The sequence below is a fragment of the Gopherus flavomarginatus genome, chromosome 8 (genome assembly GCF_025201925.1).
Source record: "Gopherus flavomarginatus isolate rGopFla2 chromosome 8, rGopFla2.mat.asm, whole genome shotgun sequence".
Taxonomy (NCBI): Eukaryota; Metazoa; Chordata; order Testudines; family Testudinidae; genus Gopherus; species Gopherus flavomarginatus.
The window spans coordinates 27,661,203-27,680,962 of NC_066624.1; the positions used below are offsets into that span (position 1 = coordinate 27,661,203).

At 41.3% G+C, this 19,760-nt stretch overlaps 1 protein-coding gene across 2 annotated transcripts in view; it reads right to left on the reverse strand.

The window, feature by feature from the left end:
* Nucleotides 1-4,548: 4,548 nt before the first annotated feature.
* BRWD3 (bromodomain and WD repeat domain containing 3) overlaps nt 4,549-19,760 on the reverse strand; it is an 83,929-nt gene continuing 68,717 nt past the window's right edge. The window contains exons 35-40 of one of the 2 annotated variants that reach the window (XM_050965120.1): nt 18,997-19,137; nt 18,234-18,386; nt 16,132-16,295; nt 12,287-12,384; nt 11,711-11,869; nt 4,549-6,509 (exon numbers count right to left, since the gene is read on the reverse strand). In XM_050965120.1, coding sequence (XP_050821077.1) covers nt 5,734-6,509; nt 11,711-11,869; nt 12,287-12,384; nt 16,132-16,295; nt 18,234-18,386; nt 18,997-19,137 — 1,491 coding nt within the window. In that variant the 3' untranslated portion in view covers nt 4,549-5,733. The remainder of the gene's footprint in view (nt 6,510-11,710; nt 11,870-12,286; nt 12,385-16,131; nt 16,296-18,233; nt 18,387-18,996; nt 19,138-19,760) is intronic. The other variant, XM_050965121.1, reaches the window with a different exon arrangement.

Sequence of the window (19,760 nt, forward strand, 5' to 3'; positions counted from 1 at the left end):
ACATTGTCAGAAGCAATACATTTTAATTTGTCTTTCCTTAATGTTTCATTACTGTACATGGATATTTTACCCACCACACACCTGACTTCAATTCTCTTCAGTATTTATATACTATACAGTTTTCATATTTATGTGCAGTAGAAACAGCCAGGTCTACATTTATTTTTTAATCATAAGGGAAGTTGATTAAAACAAACAGTATAAAGAACTTAAACTAAAATCACCCACAAGTTGGTTTCCTAACTGTAAATATTTTGCCTCCTTTCTTTTACATATTACAATTCTTGTATTACAAATATGACTGATAATTTTCCTACATGGTTCATTTTTCAGGTGAATTAGTCCTCTAATACTTCTCTTTTTCAAGCAAACATACCATCATGTCTCTCCTTTTTAATCTTTGCTTTGCAGTTTGTGAAATTAGTAGGTTTGAAAGTGAGGATTACAGACGTGAAGCAGATATAAATACACATAGGTCTGAGTTAACTTCCTCACACAGTTCAGTTATTACACTTTACTTTTGTCCTAGCAAGACCCTGCTATTGTAGGGCTCAAGCCTGCACAGACTATAGCCATGAGTAATTTTGTAAGGTTTGTACTCTTTTTAAAAACAACAACAAAAAACAAGTGGGGATAAGTAAGACATCAGAAAGGATGTGATATTGAGATGGAAGAAACTTCATTGGGAAGCTTAAGTACACCTCATGCTCTGTAAGAGTACGTCTTCACTACCGGCTGTATCGGCGGGTAGCAATCGATTTCTCGGGGATCGATATATCGCGTCTCATCTAGACACGATATATCAATCCCCGAATGAGCTCCTGTCGACTCCGGAACTCCACCAACGCGAACAGCGGTAGTGGAGTCAACAGGGGGAGTTACAGACGTCGATCCTGCACCGTGAGGATGGTAGGTAACTTGATCTAAGATGCTTCGACTTCAGCTACACTATTCACGTAGCTGAAGTTGCATATCTTAGATCAATTTCCCCCCCTAGTGTAGACCAGCTAACAGCTAAAAAGCCATGAATCCTCTAGACTCTTGACACAAAATGAAAAAAGGGACTGAGAAACTTAAAATCAGATACTACAGTGATCCATGTTGTGTAAGAACCTGAATAAAGTAGTATAGGTTGCTTGCAACTGAAAGATCCAACTGAAAATCCAAGATTTCAAAAAATACACATACACTAAAGGCAATGGAGAAAACACTTTTTAGTAATTGCCTAATGCTATTCAGCTATTTTCAGCATTTCAGAATGTTTCACGTACCATAAAAGATTTAATTTTCAAAAACTCCCCCCGCCCCAAAATAAACAGATAACCTAAACCTTCAACATATACCATGCTGATTGGTGTTTGTGATGCTGTGTTGTAACTGAATATTCCAAAGTGCAGGTAAAATTGTATGCTAATCCCACTATCTCAGACATTAGAAAGGAAACACATGAGCTTTACAGGTGTTACATTAACTCACGTTCAGATAAAGAAAATGTGATAATTCAGATAATAGCATGAAACAATTTATACAGGCCAGGTGAGACCTAAATTTTTAATTCAAATAGTCAGAACGGGCCTGTACCTTTACCTCAGAGTGAGTGCAAACAGTATTGGCTCTGATTTGAGTGTTTACACTGGTGTAAATGAAGACCTAAAGTGCAGGACAATGGAGAATCAGGCCCAGTAACCTTCTACATTTCTATTCATTTACTAACACCACTTTTGGAAGGTTTGTTAGGTGGACAAATGAGAAAGAACTTAATGTATTCCTAATGGCCCAGCAAGAGCATCAGAGTTTAAGTTGCAGCTGATCCTGCTGACACAAATGGGGAGAATACTATGGAGTGCAGGAGCAGCAGCACAGGCAGGCTCGTAGGAGAGGACAGAGAAACAAAGAACGGAAAGAAAAAGGGATGGAACAAAGCCACAAAACCAGAAGGGGACAGAGCAGAGACATGCAAAATAAGGGGAGGCAAAATGGAAGTGTGGGACTGGGCTGAAGGCCTAGTGACAGCATATCAGTGTTCAGGACCAAGCTTGGGCTTGTGTACCCTGGGCCTGCAGGAGCTGGGCGTGCTCCAGAGGTAGTAAGCTAGTATTCAAAACACACAAGAATCAAACACACACACAAATGTTCATTCAGCTCCCTGCTCTTGAAAGTGTGTTGTTGGTGGGGGCCAAAGGAGCCCTCCAACACCCACAAATCACATGTAACTGCTGACTGGTGGCTCTATTTGCAGTCCTGTTTCCTAAGCCTGGTAATGGGATGCCCTCAAACTGCTGACACTAGGGAGTGAGACCATTCATTCATACCTATTCCTGGAGAAAGTCTTGAAGCACCGGTACTTAAATAGTAACTAAATATCAGCAATCTACAGCCCGACTACGGATGTTGTTAGCCATTTGTATCTTAAATATATGCTCAAATCACCTTCATACACAAGTGTTAAAGAGTAGATACACACAGAAGTTACTTTTGGTTAAAACTGTATGAATAAAGTCAATGCTGATGATTCTGCAATGAACTCAGCGTGGACAGAGCTCTCTGCCTGCATGGAACCCATTGATTTCAATGAGGCATTACATGGGCACAGAAGTTTTGGATTGGGGTCTGAAGGACTGGGTTGCAACCCTTTTGGTGCAAGGGCTATTCTTGTTTCATTGCTCCTGCTGCAGCTGTCAGGGTAAAATCAAGTGTCATGCAGCTTTAAGTAAGTGGCTTCTAATTGAATTTAACGTCTGAGTTTAAAAAAAAAAAGTGTCCAACTTATTACAAATTATAATTCATCCACAGAATGAGGCTGCGAGAGAAATCAAATATTTAAATTGGGAAAAAAATCCAGATACGAAATCAAGTAAAAATAGCATTCAAAAATATAAGTTATTTCTTTCAGGCTTATAAAAAGGTTTTCATGCACAAAATAAAATAAAATAAAATAAAAAATCCTCATATTCTTTACAATAAGTAATAGATCTGTTGTTCTAGCACACCCTGCTGTCTGGCTCTTAATCACAACACATTTTAGATTAATACTTACACCACAGCAAAGTGCCGTTTTACTGTTATCTTCACAGTACTTCATTACATAGACTCATAGACTCTAGGACTCTAGGACTGGAAGGGACCTCGAGAGGTCATCGAGTCCAGTCCCCTGCCCTCACGGCAGGACCAAATACTGTCTAGACCATCCCTGATAGACATTTATCTAACCTACTCTTAAATATCTCCAGAGATGGAGATTCCACAACTTCCCTAGGCAATCTATTCCAATAGACATATAAAAGATACATTTAAGAACATATTTACTCTTATTCTAATTGTTGCTAAAAATACATTTAAACTTAGGAAATCATGATTTTTTCAGGAATCCATGTTTTTCCTCCCCCCACCCCAATAAATTAATAATTACAGCTTCAGCCAGCCAGAAACATATGAATAGCATTTCTTCAGAATCTCAGGACTTTAGCATAGGAATCTTAGCATTTATATTGGTTGAAAAGAACTTTGATCTAGAATGTGTATGGTTATGTCTAGGAACTGACATATCCATGCTTTTCCTGATTACATAGATATGGGGACCAATAACTCTAGGGAAGAATACATACTGTACGAAATGATAGGACAGGCATTTGTATTTTAAAGCCCAATACAGCGCTAGGAGATCCTCTGTATCCATTTCTTTGTTAAATGGAGCATCTGAGTCATGCCCAGAAATTAGTTTTGGCATAATCAGGACAATGACTGTAACAAAAAGTTTGAGAGATTTTTACTGTACCATAAATTCAGATCTTTACCATATACTACTTAGACTGCTTTCTTCTCCCCACTCCCAAGCCTGATGATCATCACAGCCTTTGTTCCAGTTATCTTTCACCTGACTAGAACTGTTGCAAAGAGTGATCAGCCTGCTAATGTTTGTCATAGAAAAAAGGCCAGAACCAAATCTACTTATGTATGAGAATATACACTTCACTATTCCTTCCGCCACCCCGCCCAGGTTTTCCAGAATTATTGACAAAGTGATAAAAGTTGCACATTGAGGAAGAAATTTCAGAATTGCATCCCTCATTTATTTCGATTTCCAAACCTCCTCTCTCATCCCTTTTTCTCCATATGTAATCAATGACTCACTAGCTCAACTCAGCTAGAGATGTCAGCTAGGTGTCTCTTCCTTGGTGTAACATGACAGAGTCCCACAAATCTTAACTGGACCCTACAAAGTAGAAGGCTGCAACTCTCCTTCTCACTCCACAAGAACAAGCATGTTCCAATTAATTAAAACACAGCCAGTCACTCAGTCTGAAGAGCAAGATACAGAGTAATCTCCTAACCCTACATTTCCCTCATAGCATTGCATACTGTATTACTGCCAGAATTACCTTAGTCTGCAAGTTATTATTTTTCAATGCAACACTTACAAGCTAAGAGTACAGTACAATGTGAATTCTCTTCTGGAAGCTTGAGCTACAAGGACTCTTGTCAATGATATGAATGGAAACTTATCAGTAATGATACAAAAATATGAGTAGCCAATAGAGACACGATAGCTCAATTTAGGTTTCTTTGAACGTTTCAATAATCAAATTAAAAACAGAACACAGACTTTCACTGAATAAGCAATACCAGAAATGTGAGAGTGCCTACTGGCTGTTTGCCCAACAAATTACCATCTGCTAAAAGTATATTAGGCTTGTGAAAGCATAGATGGCTACACTAAGGTTTGTTTCAGAGTGTCAATATGATGAAGAAATAGTTACTTCACAATTTGAGCAATTCCATCCCTGCTATACTCATTCTTGCCTCTTCTTCAATAAGCACTGCAAAATAACATTTTCTTTTAAGTTTCCACTAGTTGTAAACAGAGGTAGCTGAGCTACTATTAAGACATGTTATGCTTTGAAGAGGAGAAACCTTTCAAATGTTGACATTAACCCTTTGCTGCACAATCTCTATCAATGTTATAAAAATATGAGACGACAAAAAGAAAATAGATGCAAGTAACTTTTGCATTTGGCACCTTCTGTCTAGATATTCATACTTCTCAAGTATTCTCTTTTTAATAAAGTTAATGCACACATTAGGACACACCACATCAAAGGTTTGCTACATATTTACAAGGCACCAACCCTTTTCTCACTTTTTACACGAATTACAAACCAACAGAAAGCATTTCAAACCCTCCTAAACTGTAGTACAAACATACTTCAGTTCAGCACAATTCATGAAAGTTTGGCCTGGGAAGATTAAAATAATCCAGATCCTTCTTACAATATAGAAACGGTAAACATTTTATAGCTGCCTTTAGGATTGGTGTATTGTGCAAAAGTTATAATTATTACTGTGTATAAGGATTTATGACAAACCATATAAAAACTCTGTAAGAAGGTGCTATTTCTATAATACAAAAAAAACAAAAGAAGGGAGAGATTTCATAATCATGATTCAAAAGGTCATGCTATTATTGAGAAGCTGGAAGCTCCTTGAAACAAAATGAACTTGTAGTGCGTGGGGAAGAATTTCTGTAATTTAAGGCCTATTAAGTAAGGCTTTTTTTGACCAATGAAGTGTGGCAATCTGAAGTCTTAAAACAAATGTATACTGGCATAATGGAAAAGCACCACTGTAGAAAGTGAGTGGAGTCCCCCCACAGCTTGCTTGGTAGATTTTCTGGTAAAATCCCTGCAGTAGAAGGCCTTTGAAGTTCGTTTGAAATTTTTCAAAGATGTTTATCTGTCAATAATTCCATCCCATGAGATGGCTGACCCTGGCTTTTTCTGTCATTTTCCGCACCCTGCCCGATCTGGAAGTACCAAGATTCAGAGGATCCTCGGTGTGCACAAAGTTGTCATTATCTGAATCGTCATTATATAAAACAGTTCTCCTGCCTTCGTTCCTTGTTTTAATTCGTGGTGGCCTACTGAATCGTCCTCCAAACATATTCTCGCCAAATCGGCCGCCAAACAGATTCTCAAATTCATCATCTGCCATTCGTGCACGTTTGGCTCTGGTTGCTCCTCGTGAAGCTCCTCTACCTCCTCTGCCTCTTCTTCCTCCCCTGCCTCCTCTTCTTCCTCTGCCGCAGCCTCCTCTTCCTCCTCTGCCACCTCTTCCCCCTCTGCTCCATCTACCCCATCTGCCCCATCTACCTCTCCTCCCTGTTCCTCTGCCCTGCCAGTTTCTTTTCCCACCAGCAATTTTCCTTTTAATTTTTCTTTTGGGTTTAGTTTGCACAACTTTACTGTAGTCATGATCTCCATCAATGTAATCCTGATCTGTTCTAGAGGTTGATTCAGAATCTGAATCAGAGCCACATCTGCTTTCAGAGCTTGAACTGGATTCTGACTCGCCACTTTCTGATGAAGATAAACCAGGTTTTTCTTTTAATTCTCTCTTCTTCTCCTCTTCCTCTAGGTGTTCCTCCTCTTCTGAGGCACTTACTAACTTTCGCTTGACTGCTATCCGAGGCTCTCGGCTATCACCATTTGTAAGTGGTCCATCAAGAGACTGATCTAAACAAACACAAAAAACAAAGCACTTGTTAACAGTGTGAAAAAGTTAAATCTGAACTGCTGCAGTTCAAGGGAAAAATTCTTTTCCAATATAAAAAGGATTTTCTATTAAAATTTACATTTCTCTCAAATAGCTTGTGCTATCAGCCCTCATCAAACATCTGTTCTGTAAGGCCCCAATCAGCATTTCAATACATACTTAATATTAAGCATGTGAGTAGTCAACTGAAATCAATGGGATTACTAGGTACTGAAAGCTCAGCACATGCTTTAGCGCCTTTGCTGTGTTGGGGCTTAAAATGTTTCTCCTTTCACAGTTAACATATGCTGCTTGTGAAGTTTGAAAAATTACATTAATGCTGGAAAAGTGAAGCCATACCCCATAACAAATAACACATTTTTATAAGTGCACCTTAATATGATAGCAATTTTATTTACAAAAATATTCATATGTTCACAAAGATGTGTGTACTCTTTGACAGTTTCAGAAGACTGAAACACTTATACCTGTGAAAATTCTAACCACTGTGTAACCTCTGATTAAAAAAGCCATGAGCTAGTCAGAACATTTCTGTTCAACTTTCAAAATATTTTTTCCCTTCTCTTCAGCTTTAACATGCCAAATAAAATGTCAGCAATTTCCTAAAAGCCTTTGGGAAACTCCTAACTTTCCTGAGGGTCGAAATGACAGTCTGGACCTATACATTGAATGCTTCCGCCGGCGTGCACAGGCAGAAATCATGGAACAACAACATCGCTTGCCTCACAACCTAAGTCGTGCAGAACGCAATGCCATCCACAGCCTCAGAAACCACCCTGACATTATCATCAAAGAGGCTGATAAAGGAGGTGCCGTGGTCATCATGAACAGGTCTGACTACCAAAAGGAGGCCGCCAGACAACTCTCCAATACCAAATTCTACAGGCCACTTCCCTCAGATCCCACTGAGAAATACACTAAGAAACTACAGCATCTACTCAGGACACTCCCTACACTAACACCAGAAGAAATCAACATACCCCTAGAGCCCCGACCAGGGTTATTCTATCTACTACCCAAGATCCACAAACCCGGAAATCCTGGACGCCCCATCATCTCGGGCATTGGCACTCTCACTGAAGGACTGTCTGGATAGATAGACTCTCTACTCAGACCCTACGCCACCAGCGCTCCCAGCTATCTCCGTGACACCACTGATTTCCTGAGGAAACTACAATGCATTGGTCACCTCCCAGAAAACACCATCCTAGCCACCATGGATGTAGAGGCTCTCTACACAAACATCCCACACACAGATGGAATACAAGCTGTCAGGAACACTATCCCTGATGATGCCACAGCACAACTGGCTGCTGAGCTCTGTGCCTTTATACTTACACACAACTATTTCAAATGTGATGACAATATATATCTCCAGATCAGTGGCACTGCTATGGGCACCCGCATGGCCCCACAATATGCCAATATCTTTATGGCCGACCTGGAACAACGCTTCCTCAGCTCTCGTCCACTCACGCCCCTTCTCTACCTACGCTACATTGATGACATCTTCATCATCTGGACCCATGGGAAGGAGACTCTGGAAAAATTCCACCATGATTTCAACAGCTTCCACCCCACCATCAACCTCAGCCTGGACCAATCTACACGGGAGGTCCACTTTCTTGACACCACGGTGCAAATAAGTGATGGTCACATTAACATCACCCTATATCGAAAACCTACCGACCGCTATGCCTACCTTCATGCCTCCAGCTTCCATCCCGGACACATCACACGATCCATTGTCTACAGCCAAGCACTGAGGTACAACCGCATCTGCTCTAACCCCTCAGACAGAGACCAACACTTACAAAAGCTCCACCAAGCATTCTCAAAACTACAATACCCGCACGAGGAAGTAAGGAAACAGATCAGCAGAGCCAGACGTGTACCCAGAAGCCTCCTACTGCAAGACAAACCCAAGAAAGAAACCAACAGGACTCCACTGGCCATCACATACAGCCCCCAGCTAAAACCCCTCCAACGCATCATCAAGGATCTACAACCCATCTTGGACAATGATCCCACACTTTCACAGGCCTTGAGTGGCAGGCCAGTCCTTGCCTACAGACAACCTGCCAACCTGAAACATATTCTCACCAGTAACTGCACACCGCACCATAATAACTCTAGCTCAGGAACCAATCCATGCAACAAACCTCGATGCCAACTCTGCCCACATATCTACACCAGCGACACCATCACAGGACCTAACCAGATCAGCCACACCATCACTGGTTCATTCACCTGCACATCCACCAATGTAATATACGCCATCATATGCCAGCAATGCCCCTCTGCTATGTACATCGGCCAAACTAGACAGTCTCTATGGAAAAGGATAAATGGACACAAATCAGACATTAGGAATGGCAATATACAAAAACCTGTAGGAGAGCACTTCAACCTCCCTGGCCACACTATAGCAGACCTTAAGCTGGCCATCCTGCAGCAAAAAAACTTCAGGACCAGACTTCAAAGAGAAACTGCTGAGCTTCAGTTCATCTGCAAATTTGACACCATCAGCTCAGGATTGAACAAAGACTGTGAATGGCTTGCCAACTACAGAACCAGTTTCTCCTCTCTTGGTTTTCACACCTCAACTGCTAGAACAGGGCCTCATCCTCCCTGATTAAACTGACCTCGTTATCTCTAGCTTGCTTGCTAGCATATATATACCTGCCCCTGGAAATTTCCACTACATGCATCTGAGGAAGTGGGTATTCACCCACGAAAGCTCATGCTCCAAAACGTCTGTTAGTCTATAAGGTGCCACAGGATTCTTTGCTAACTTTCTTTGAGAATTATCAACTTTTCCCATCTTGGCAACATTTTAGGGGTGTTGGTTGAATCTTTGGAGAACATTTATCCCATAGTTTAGATAACAGATTTCAGAATTGTAAAAAATGTGTCTGGAAACATGACAAAGCAGGGAAATAAGCTCAATTTAATACTGTACTCAGGTGGAGAGATCACAAGTACATTTAGCTGTTTGAAACAGCAGGGTTTAAGCCCACTAGGTAACTTTTTCAGTACAGGGTTCACTCTAGGGTTGCCAGGTGTCCAGTTTTCTACCACAAAGTCCAATCAAAAAGCGGACCTGGCAGTGTCTGTTCAGCATTGCTGACTGGACACTAAAAGTCCGGTTACCAGAGTAACTGTGATCAGCTTCTACGCCAAGATGGCAGGAAGAACGGCAGCTACTCAGATGCTAATGGGGAGAACTGGCTGTCTCCCAGACCCAGCTCCAGCCTCTCGTGTGGAGAGATAGGTACTGGAACAGCCACTACCAGAGGGGAGATCCTGTCTGTCCCCCATATCTGCACCGCTGTGCCCTCATTTTCTTGCCCTGGCCTCTTGCTCTGGGGACCGACCTCACCCCACTGTGGCCCGATTTCCCCAACCCCATCACACACACCCCACCCCACCATTGCCAGTTAATGGTTCCCCCAATTCCACCGCCCTCTCTCTGCCAGTTAGTGCCCCCACCCACAGCATGCTCCATCAATTCCAGTTAGTCATCCCCTCATACCCCTCCTCAATGACATGTACTGCTCCCTCCACACCCCCAGAACCCCCTCAGTGACACTTACTGCTCTCCCTAAAATTCTAGTGCCCACACACAGCATTCCCCCCCTCAATACCAGTTAGTGCCCCTACAGTACCAGCACTCTTCAATGCCAGTTACTGCTCCCACCCCCCAACACACACTTGGGAAGTAGGGCAAGGCTACTTTTCTGTGAGTTATCAAGAGTGTCGATTAATACATTTCTAGTCAAACAATATTCTGAGATGCCTATTCTAGCGACAGCTTTTAAAATAAGTTTGACTTCAAATATAATAGTTTCTTAAAACAGCCAAAAATCATTTCCCAGCTTTTCAAAGAACTATTTAGACACCTAAAAAGACTTAATTTCTACAAAAACAAATCTTAATGTGCATAGTACGCCAAAAGCCATAAAATTTGTACCAAATTTAGATAGACTCTAAAACAGAAACGAGATGATCAGGAGTATGGAAAATGGGCCTGGTAGTTAGCAGTACCCTGGCAAATGGTTTGCTGCATTTTATAGCAGCATTACATATGCTGCCAGGTTTGTTTGGCGTGATCTTGATATATGATGTTATAGAAAGGCATTCTTGTTTGTACAGCTGAAACTTGCCTTTTCTAAGTTTGTGGAACTTCTCATTCACCTTCACCCCAAGAAAAAACTCACATTCCTGTACCATTTGGTATCTAACACATAGAAAAGAGGTGGGATAGGCTTTTAACCAAGTTATAGGAAAATCTGTAAACTTTTTTTTGGATATTAGTGGCAGTGCTACATCTCACTTAATGTAGATGCACTTAAATGTGTTTAACTCTCACTTAAATCAGTTTAATTTGATGTAATAGTTTACTAGTACATGCTAAACAAGGATTAAATGGGTTGAAGTGCATCTACATTAGGGGGTATCATCTATTTAACTACACAGACTTCAACATTAATTTAGTTAAGATAGAAAAGTTGTACAAATATAGACAAGCTCTAAGCATTAGGACACAATTGCAAATACGTGCACATTGGGTAAATGTCCATATGTATTTGTATAATACCACACTGAATCAGTTCATTATGTTTGCTTCATTTGAGTGTGTAATCAGGCTTCTCTTTTAAAAATAAAAAAAGTCCCTGAAAACGTGTGTGGGGAAAGCCTGCCTACAGAATAGATGAGACATTTAATGAACGCTCCTAAGGCTAGAGGTTTTTTCTACATGATTTTTCAGTGGAGAATTTTGTTGTAGAAAGGTATCAAGTATGAGAAAACAAAGTTTTCCAAAAGGCAAAGAGCAAACACTTTTTAAACTTCTCACGCTGTTCTAAGTCTCAAAATTCAGCACCATCTTGCTCAATCACACCAGCTTCCTGGGAGGGGACAGTGAGCAGGGGAGGAGGGGGCATCTTTGGGGAAGAGAGAACAGGGGTCTCTGGTTTTAAACAATTAGAAAGTTGGTGACCATAGTCCTCATGGAGTTTGAGGAGCACACTGGAGAACTATAGATTTATACCACAGCTTGCAGTGCAGTAAGTGTTTGTCTACAGTAGTTCATAGATACCAGAAGCAGATTTCTTTTCTAGTAAAATTAGTCATCCACAGAAAGCATATAACTTCCAACCTTGTTTAACTGGTGTGGATTTACTCCTGACTAGTCTATTTTTCCCTGGATCAATGTTATTTCCACTTCGGTTCTGTGTATTTAACCCAGATGAGGATGGCTGGCCCTCAGTTTCTTCACCAATGGCTGAACCCAGAGCCTCCTCTGTAGTATCTGAAACTTAAAACAGGACAGCATAAACCTCAAACGATTTCCTTAACCTCTCCTTATACTGACGTGCTAGGGCACAGTGCAAACAATCAGATTTCAAAGGTCCAATATGGCTCAATCTTTTCTTTAACTAATGCAGAGGAAACCAAATTTTTGATATACTAGTAATTTATCAAGAACTTGAGGGATGTATCTAGTTTGCATGTAATCTATGCCAAACATACTTACATAACCAAAATCTTTAATTATACAGCAATTAGATACTAGCCTTTGATAGATGACTACGAATTTGTTTAAGATCAGCAATAAATACCCCTCAGCTTTTCTTCAGATTGCAGTTATTAGGAAGCAGCAGTGGAAATACTTTAGGCACTCCTGTTTTCAGAATTTGGTTCTGCCATGTACACCATTTTTTATTCTACTTACCATGAGATGAAACTGAAGAGCTAGTCCTAGTCAAAGGCAGTGAGGTATTCTGGTTGATTTTAGGTTGCACCTTCACTTGTTTCTGTTTCCCTTTAGGGCTGAAGATATGAAACATCCCCAAAAATATACAAATGTTAATGCAAAAGGACTTAAAAAACAAAACCACATATAACACTGTTACCAGGTTATCAGTATAAGTGTGATATTTAAATGTAACATGGAGCATCTGATTTTCTATCCCAAAGATTACATAGTTGTAGTACTCTAAAATATATAATAGAGAAAAAATATGGGGGAATTTATTAAAGGAATACAACTGTTCAAGAACAAGATTTTATCTTGCTTTCCTAAAAGGAACATATAGTTTGCTTTGTTAAAGTGTTATAGAAATTAATATGGCTTTTATACAGCTCCTTTCACACTTTTATAAAGCACCCCTCCCCTTGCTAGGATTACGCACGAGTTCCAGTGTTTATACTCTCAATCTGGTCACTCACAGGAGAGACTGTACTATAAAATAAGCCATATTGTTACTGCCTTCTTATCTGAACGTTTATTTCCCCCTAAAACGGAGGATTTCAAAATATGCATGTGACATTGCAGTCTATGCGTACGTCTCCACTACGGGATTATTCCGATTTTACATAAACCGGTTTTGTAAAACAGATTGTATAAAGTCGAGTGCATGCGGCCACACTAAGCACATTAATTCGGTGGTGTGCGTCCATGGTCCGAGGCTAGCGTCGATTTCTGGAGTGTTGCACTGTGGGTAGCTATCCCATAGTTCCCGCAGTCTCCCCCGCCCCTTGGAATTCTGGGTTGAGATCCCAGTGCCTGATGGGGCAAAAATCATTGTCGCGGGTGGTTCTGGGTAAATGTCATCACTCATTCCTTCCTCCGGGAAAACAACGGCAGAGAATCATTTCATGCCCTTTTTCCCTGGATTGTCCTGGCAGACACCATAGCACGGCAACCATGGAGCCCATTCAGGTTTTTTTTTTTTTTTTTACACTGTCACCGTATATCTACTGGATGCCGCTAACAGAGGCATTACTGCAGTGCTACACAGCAGCATTCGTTTGCTTTTGCATGATAGCAGAGACAGTTATCAGTCGTTCTGTACTGTCTGCTGCCATTGTAAATTGGCAGTAAGATGACGGTTATCTGTCGTCCTGTACTGTCTGTTGCTATCATGGGTGCCCCTGGCTGAGGTCGGCCGGGGGCGCAAAGGCAAAACTGGGAATGACTCCCCGAGTCAATCCCTCCTTTATGGTTTCTAAAAATAGAGTCAGTCCTGCCTAGAATATGGGGCAAGTGTACTAGAGAACCAGTGTATCAGACAGCACAGCTGCTCCATGTCAGATCCCACAAAAATGATGAGCTGCATGCCATTCACAGGGGGTACCCCTGCAACAACCCCACTCGTTGCTTCCCTCCTCCCTCAACCTTCCTGAGCTACTGTGGCAGTGTCCCCCCCATTTGTGTCATGAAATTATAAAGAATGCAGGAATAAGAAACAGTGACTTGTTAGTGAGATAAAATGAGGGGGAGGCAGCCTACCGCTGCTATGACAGTCCAGGCAGGACAGAATCTTTTCTTGACACAGGAAAGGGAGGGGGCTGATGGAGCTCAGCCCCCAGCTGCTATGATGAGGACGGTTACCAGCCGTTCTGTACCATCTACTGGGAATGACCAGGAATCATTCCTATTTTTACCCAGGCGCCCCCGGCCAGCCTCACCTAAGGCCAGCCAGGAGCACTCACGGGCTGATTGTGACGACGGATAGCAGTCATATTGTACCATCTCCCACCGGGAAGGGGAGAGGAGCGGATACTGCTCTTCATGCTGCAGCATCGCGTCTACCACCAGCATTCAGTAGACACAGGGTGACACTGAAAAAAGTCAAGAAACGATTTCTTTCCCTTTTCTTTCACGTGATGGGGGGAGGGAGTAAATTGACGAGCTATACCCTGAACCACGCCGGACAATGTGTTTGAACCTACAGGCACTGGGAGCTCAGCCAAGAATGCAAATAGTTTTCGGAGACTGCTGTGAACTGTGGGATAGCTGGAGTCCTCAGTACCCCCTCCCTCCCTCCATGAGCGTCTATTTGATTCTTTGGCTTTCCGTTATGCTTGTCATGCAGCACTGTGTAGCCTGGAGATTTTTTTCAAATGCTTTGGCATTTCGTCTTCTGTAACGGAGCTCTGATAGAACAGATTTGTCTCCCCATACAGCGATCAGATCCAGTATCTCCCGTACGGTCCATGCTGGAGCTCTTTTTGGATTTGGGACTGCATCGCCAACTGTGCTGATCAGAGCTCCACGCTGGGCAAACAGGAAATGTAATTCAAAAGTTCGCGGGGCTTTTCCTGTTTACCTGGCCACTGTATCTGAGTTCAGATTGCTGTCCAGAGTGGTCACAGTGGTGCACTGTGGGATACCGCCCGGAGGCCAATACCGTTGATTTGCGGCCATACTAACCCTAATCCGATATGGTAATAACCATTTTAGCACTACTCCTCTCGTTGGGGAGGAGTACAGAAACCGATTTAAAGAGTCCTATATCGATATAAAGGGCCTCGTAGTGTGGACGGGTGCGCCGTTAAATCGGTTTAACGCTGCTAAAATCAGTTTAAATGCGTAGTGTAGACCAGGCCTATATAATTTTATAAAAATATGCTAATGAGTGAATAAAAGGTAACTGGAATATGCTTCACACAAAAGATCTTTTGTAAGGTATCATTACAAAGCTTAGAATCTACTGAGTGTGATCATCCTATTTGTATAAATGTACCACTCTTTTATCTGAAACTAGAAATGTGAAATAAAACTCTGAGGGCCTATTGTAATTATGCAAAGTGTGGGTCATTAATGGTGGTTTGGAGTCTTGATGATTCCCATTAACTAGGACCACTGTGTGCAAATGGCTGTGTTTTACCTGTAAGTCTTCCTGTATACCTGTGTGCTGGCAAATGGGCAATGAAGTCTTGCAGTGACATGTGATCATGTCACCTGAACTGGAATCCATCTTTAACCTGGTGTCTCTCCATTGAGAAGGAGGGGGTGGGAACCCAGAGAGGGACAAAGAATCCCCGCCTTATGCAAACAATATATAAAAAGAGGTGGAACAGAACAAAGGAGAGAGAAGCCATCATGAAGAATCTCCTAGCTACCACCTGAGCTGGAACAAGAGCTATACCAGGGGAAAGAATTGTGCCCAGGCCTGGAAGGTGTCCAGTCTGAGGAAAAAAAACTTACTGAAGCATCTCTAAGGGTGAGATTATCTGTATTCAGTTTGATTAAACATAGATTTGCACATCTTATTTTATTTTGCTTGGTGACTTACTTTGTTCTGTCTGTTACTACTTGGAACCACTTAAATCCTACTTTCTGTATGTAGTAAAATCACTTTTTACTTATTAAATTAACTCAGAGTATGTATTAATACCCGGGGGAGCAAACAACTGTGCATCTCTCTCTCTATCAGTGTTACAGAGGGCTAACAATTTATCCTGCATAAGCTTTATACAGGGTAAAATGGACTTATTTGGGTTTAGATGCCATTGGGAGTTGGGTGTCTGAGTGCTAAAGACAAGCACGCTTCTATGAGCTGCTTTCAGGTAAACCTGCAGTTTTGGAATAAGTAATTCAGATCCTGGGTCTTTGTTGGAGCATACGGGAGTGTCTGGTTCAGCAAGACAGGGTGCTGGAGCCCTGAGCTGGCAGGGAAAGCAGGGGTAGAAGTAATCTTGGCACATTGGGTGGCAGCTCCTGGGGGTGGGGGGCGGTTCTGTGATCTACCCTCTCACAATGCAGATAGAGAGTTTCATTATTAAGGTTACCTGGATGCTCTGCTACTAGATGGCGAACTACTACTGCTCCTTAGTCGTTTTCTATAGCGTTGCCTATTCCTCTTCTGACACTGCATGGCCAGCTTGTATTCAGAGATGATGTTTTTAATATGATTTTCAAATAAGGCAGATAGTCTAAGCGTCATGCTATAGATCTGGAGAAAGAAATTATGGCCATATTTACTGATTCCTCTAACTTGTGGAGATCAATTCCAAGCAAAACAACATTGTAAAGATTCACAGAAATATATCAACCTCAATATTCCAAAAGCAAAATCCATACCGACAGACAACTGGAAAGATCATAACACATGTACTAGTATATGGAAGTCATCTGTATCTAGCTATAGAAATCAAGAATGAAGTATTTCAGAGTTTATGGTCTTAAAATATAATCAATCTTATTTATTGTACAAACCAAATAGATGACAAACTAGATAAACAAGTTAGGGGGTACCCCTAATAAGAAAGGGTGAAAACAATTCATTAAACCTCCCAAAGTCTCAAGTGAAGTTGAACATCATTTTTATTTTCTTTTTTTGCATGAAGTCAAGTTCAGCCTATTTAATCAAAGGATAGATTTTTTTTATTAGCCCCAATACAGCTGAGAGAGAAGCCTGGTAAGTTCACTGTAAGTATAGCCAAGGCATCTCACCCTCTGAGCAGCCAAGTTAGCGCTGCTTGGGTCATGCCTCCGGTACGAAGAGGGAAAAGCAGGGACTGTACATCTGATACTCCCCTACTGTGAGTGAGTGGAGAGGAAGGGGAGGAGAGTGGGAGAAGCCACAGCTTTACCTCCATATACAGTGGCTAGCAGATTGTATGGAGGTGGGGGGAAGCTTTACCCCAAGAAAGGGTGAAGTAATTTCCTCCACACCAGAAAAAAGGGGAGAACACTTGAGACTCTAAGGGCTTGTCTACATGGGGAAGTTAGTGCATGGTAAGATAGAATGTGAATTCAAAGTGCACTAGATCATTGGTTCCCAAACTTGTTCCACTGCTTGTGCAGGGAAAGTCCCTGGCGGGCTGGACTGGTTTGTGTACTGCCGCCTCCGCAGGTTCGGCAGATTGTGGCTCCCAGCCAATGGGAGCTGCTAGAAGTGGGGCGGGCCGAGGGACATACTGGCTGCCACTTCCAGCAGCTCCCATTGGCCTGTAGCAGTGAACTGTGGCCACTGGGAGCTATGATCAACCGAATCTGCAGAAGCCGCAAGTAAACCAATGGGCCTGGCTATTTCCTACATGGCAGAGGTACCTGAAATGGGAACCGGCATTCTTTCCAAGTATGTTAAATGGTGGCATTAAATGAGTGTGCCGGGACAAGGGCACTGTTTTTTTAATATGCATTATTTTCCTGCATTACTAACAGTCATGCCTACATTGGTTTTGCTTGGCTTCTGGAATCACAGTAACATTACTGACTTTCAGCTCTCGCATATATTACCAGAACAAAAACAGCTCCAACTTCAGACAGTGTCAACAGATGAATTAAAAGTAGTTTTAGTAACTACACCTGCCAGTCTGGGTAACTTTAACACTGATGATGTTCCAGATATATATAGTATTAACACTACTATTTTTAGCCCCACAGTATGAGCCCAAGTCAGTTGACCCAGGCTCTCCAACTCACTGCCATGGGTTTTTCCTACAGTGTAGATATACCTATAATATCTAGATCAGTAGTTCTCAACCCATGGCCCACTTGTGTCCCCATCAGCACAGCGCTGCAGTCCATATGACATCCTAAGATCCATACAGGTAGTATATATAGGGTGTGGATGCGGCCCACAATGGTACATAGTTTGAGAACCACTGATCTAGACTATAACTACAATATCTGTGAATGTTGTGCCTGAAAGTTTTCAAGAAACGGAGACAGTCACCTGAAACATGTTCTGGGAGGGCTTTGCAAAGAGGAATCATCATCCAAGGTCCTTAAAATGACAAACACTGTTCATTTATATTTAAAAATATTATGCTACAACCTCGATCTGCACATTCCAAGTGCCATTCATTCCTTATATGAAAGTGTGATTGAAGATCTTAGCAGAAATGGCCTGAGACGTCACGTATCCACATTTTAAATCACTTACCCGTGACTTTTTATTAGGTGTGTAAGCTTTAGAGTTGCAGAATATTAAGCGAACGTCCTTGTAAAATTCCAGAGGATTGGTGTAATTTCCTGCTTCCAAAGTTTCTTTCACAGTGCTGAAATCCATTGGAGTATCTACAATATCTCGATAGTCCTACAAAAATAACATATGTAATATTAACAACTAGGTAAAGTTATCACTAGCTGCCATGAACTGGTTAAGTAAACATTATATGTGTTTTGCTTCATGTCCCTATACAGTCCAATAGCTCTCAAATTTATCCTAACCCACAAAATAATCGAATTGTTTCACAAACTCTGTTTTAGAAACTTAAATCTTCTAGCTACAAGAGTCTATTTACAGATTCCAAGGGGCTTTGCTGGCACTCAAGGGTTCACATTCCATCAGAGGTGAAAATAAGTTTAATGGGCTAATCCATGTTCCTCCATTCAAATAGCACTAATAGAATGTGTCTGGCAGTCTCTGCTCAAGAGATCGTGAGATGTAGGAACCACAGGAGAGTCTGAAGCGCACTGGCTGAGCTCTCTGAAGAAGGTGGCCCTATTCCTGCTCAATCCAAGGCTACGGGTCCCTCATTTTCTCTGAGGGAATTAATTTAGCACTCATGAAAGACGACCGACTGTGACTGACAAAGAGGAGCTCAGTAATGTATCCAGCAGCATGAAGAATATATGGATTCTTAAAAGACTGAAATATTATGATAAGAATGATTTTTAATTACAAAAAGTTGAAATATATTTACAGGATAGGAGAAGAGATCAACTGGCTGTCTAAAAGGCTCGGAGTCCTCACGTTCATATATAAGGCTTAACAACTGCTTGCACTGTTCTTTCCAAGCATCAGGGCTTGCTTTGAAGGGCTGCTTTTTTATTGGTCGTCTTACCTGAAGATTTTAAGGGAACAAAATAAAAGTTGTATTTTAATAACTTTTAAAGTGTAAAGGTTTTCGTATCTACTGGTCTTGGCTTTAAATTACTATCAATGTGCTCAGAGAATGGTTCAAAATTGAAATCCATAACTAAAAACATGCAACAAAAGTTGAGTGATATAACAGTATGGACTATGCAATTTACTGAAGAATGCATTTTCTCTTTTAATAATATAAAAATACCCAACTCAATATCCACACAACATTTTAGTTGCCAAGAGCTGTGGTTCAGAGCTTTGTATATTTCAGAAAGGCCACAATGCCTTACTGGCTTAAGGGAAAGTTGCCCATTAATTACCATAGGAAAATAATTGCTTTTTGAGAGTTAAACTTTTATCTATTACATGTAATAGAGGCAGCCTTCCATGGTCATTAATTTAGAATAGTATGTATTTATAAAGTAAAAAAATTCAATATTTTTCTGTCCACTTCCATGACTGAAGCAGCACAAACAGCTTGCATATTGTTGGTTAATGCTCTTTGTACAGCTATACAAAGCATCAGGACAGTAACAGCCACTAAGCAATCATCAAATTATTTCTATAGTAATATAAGGTCCTGATTCTGCCAACACTTAC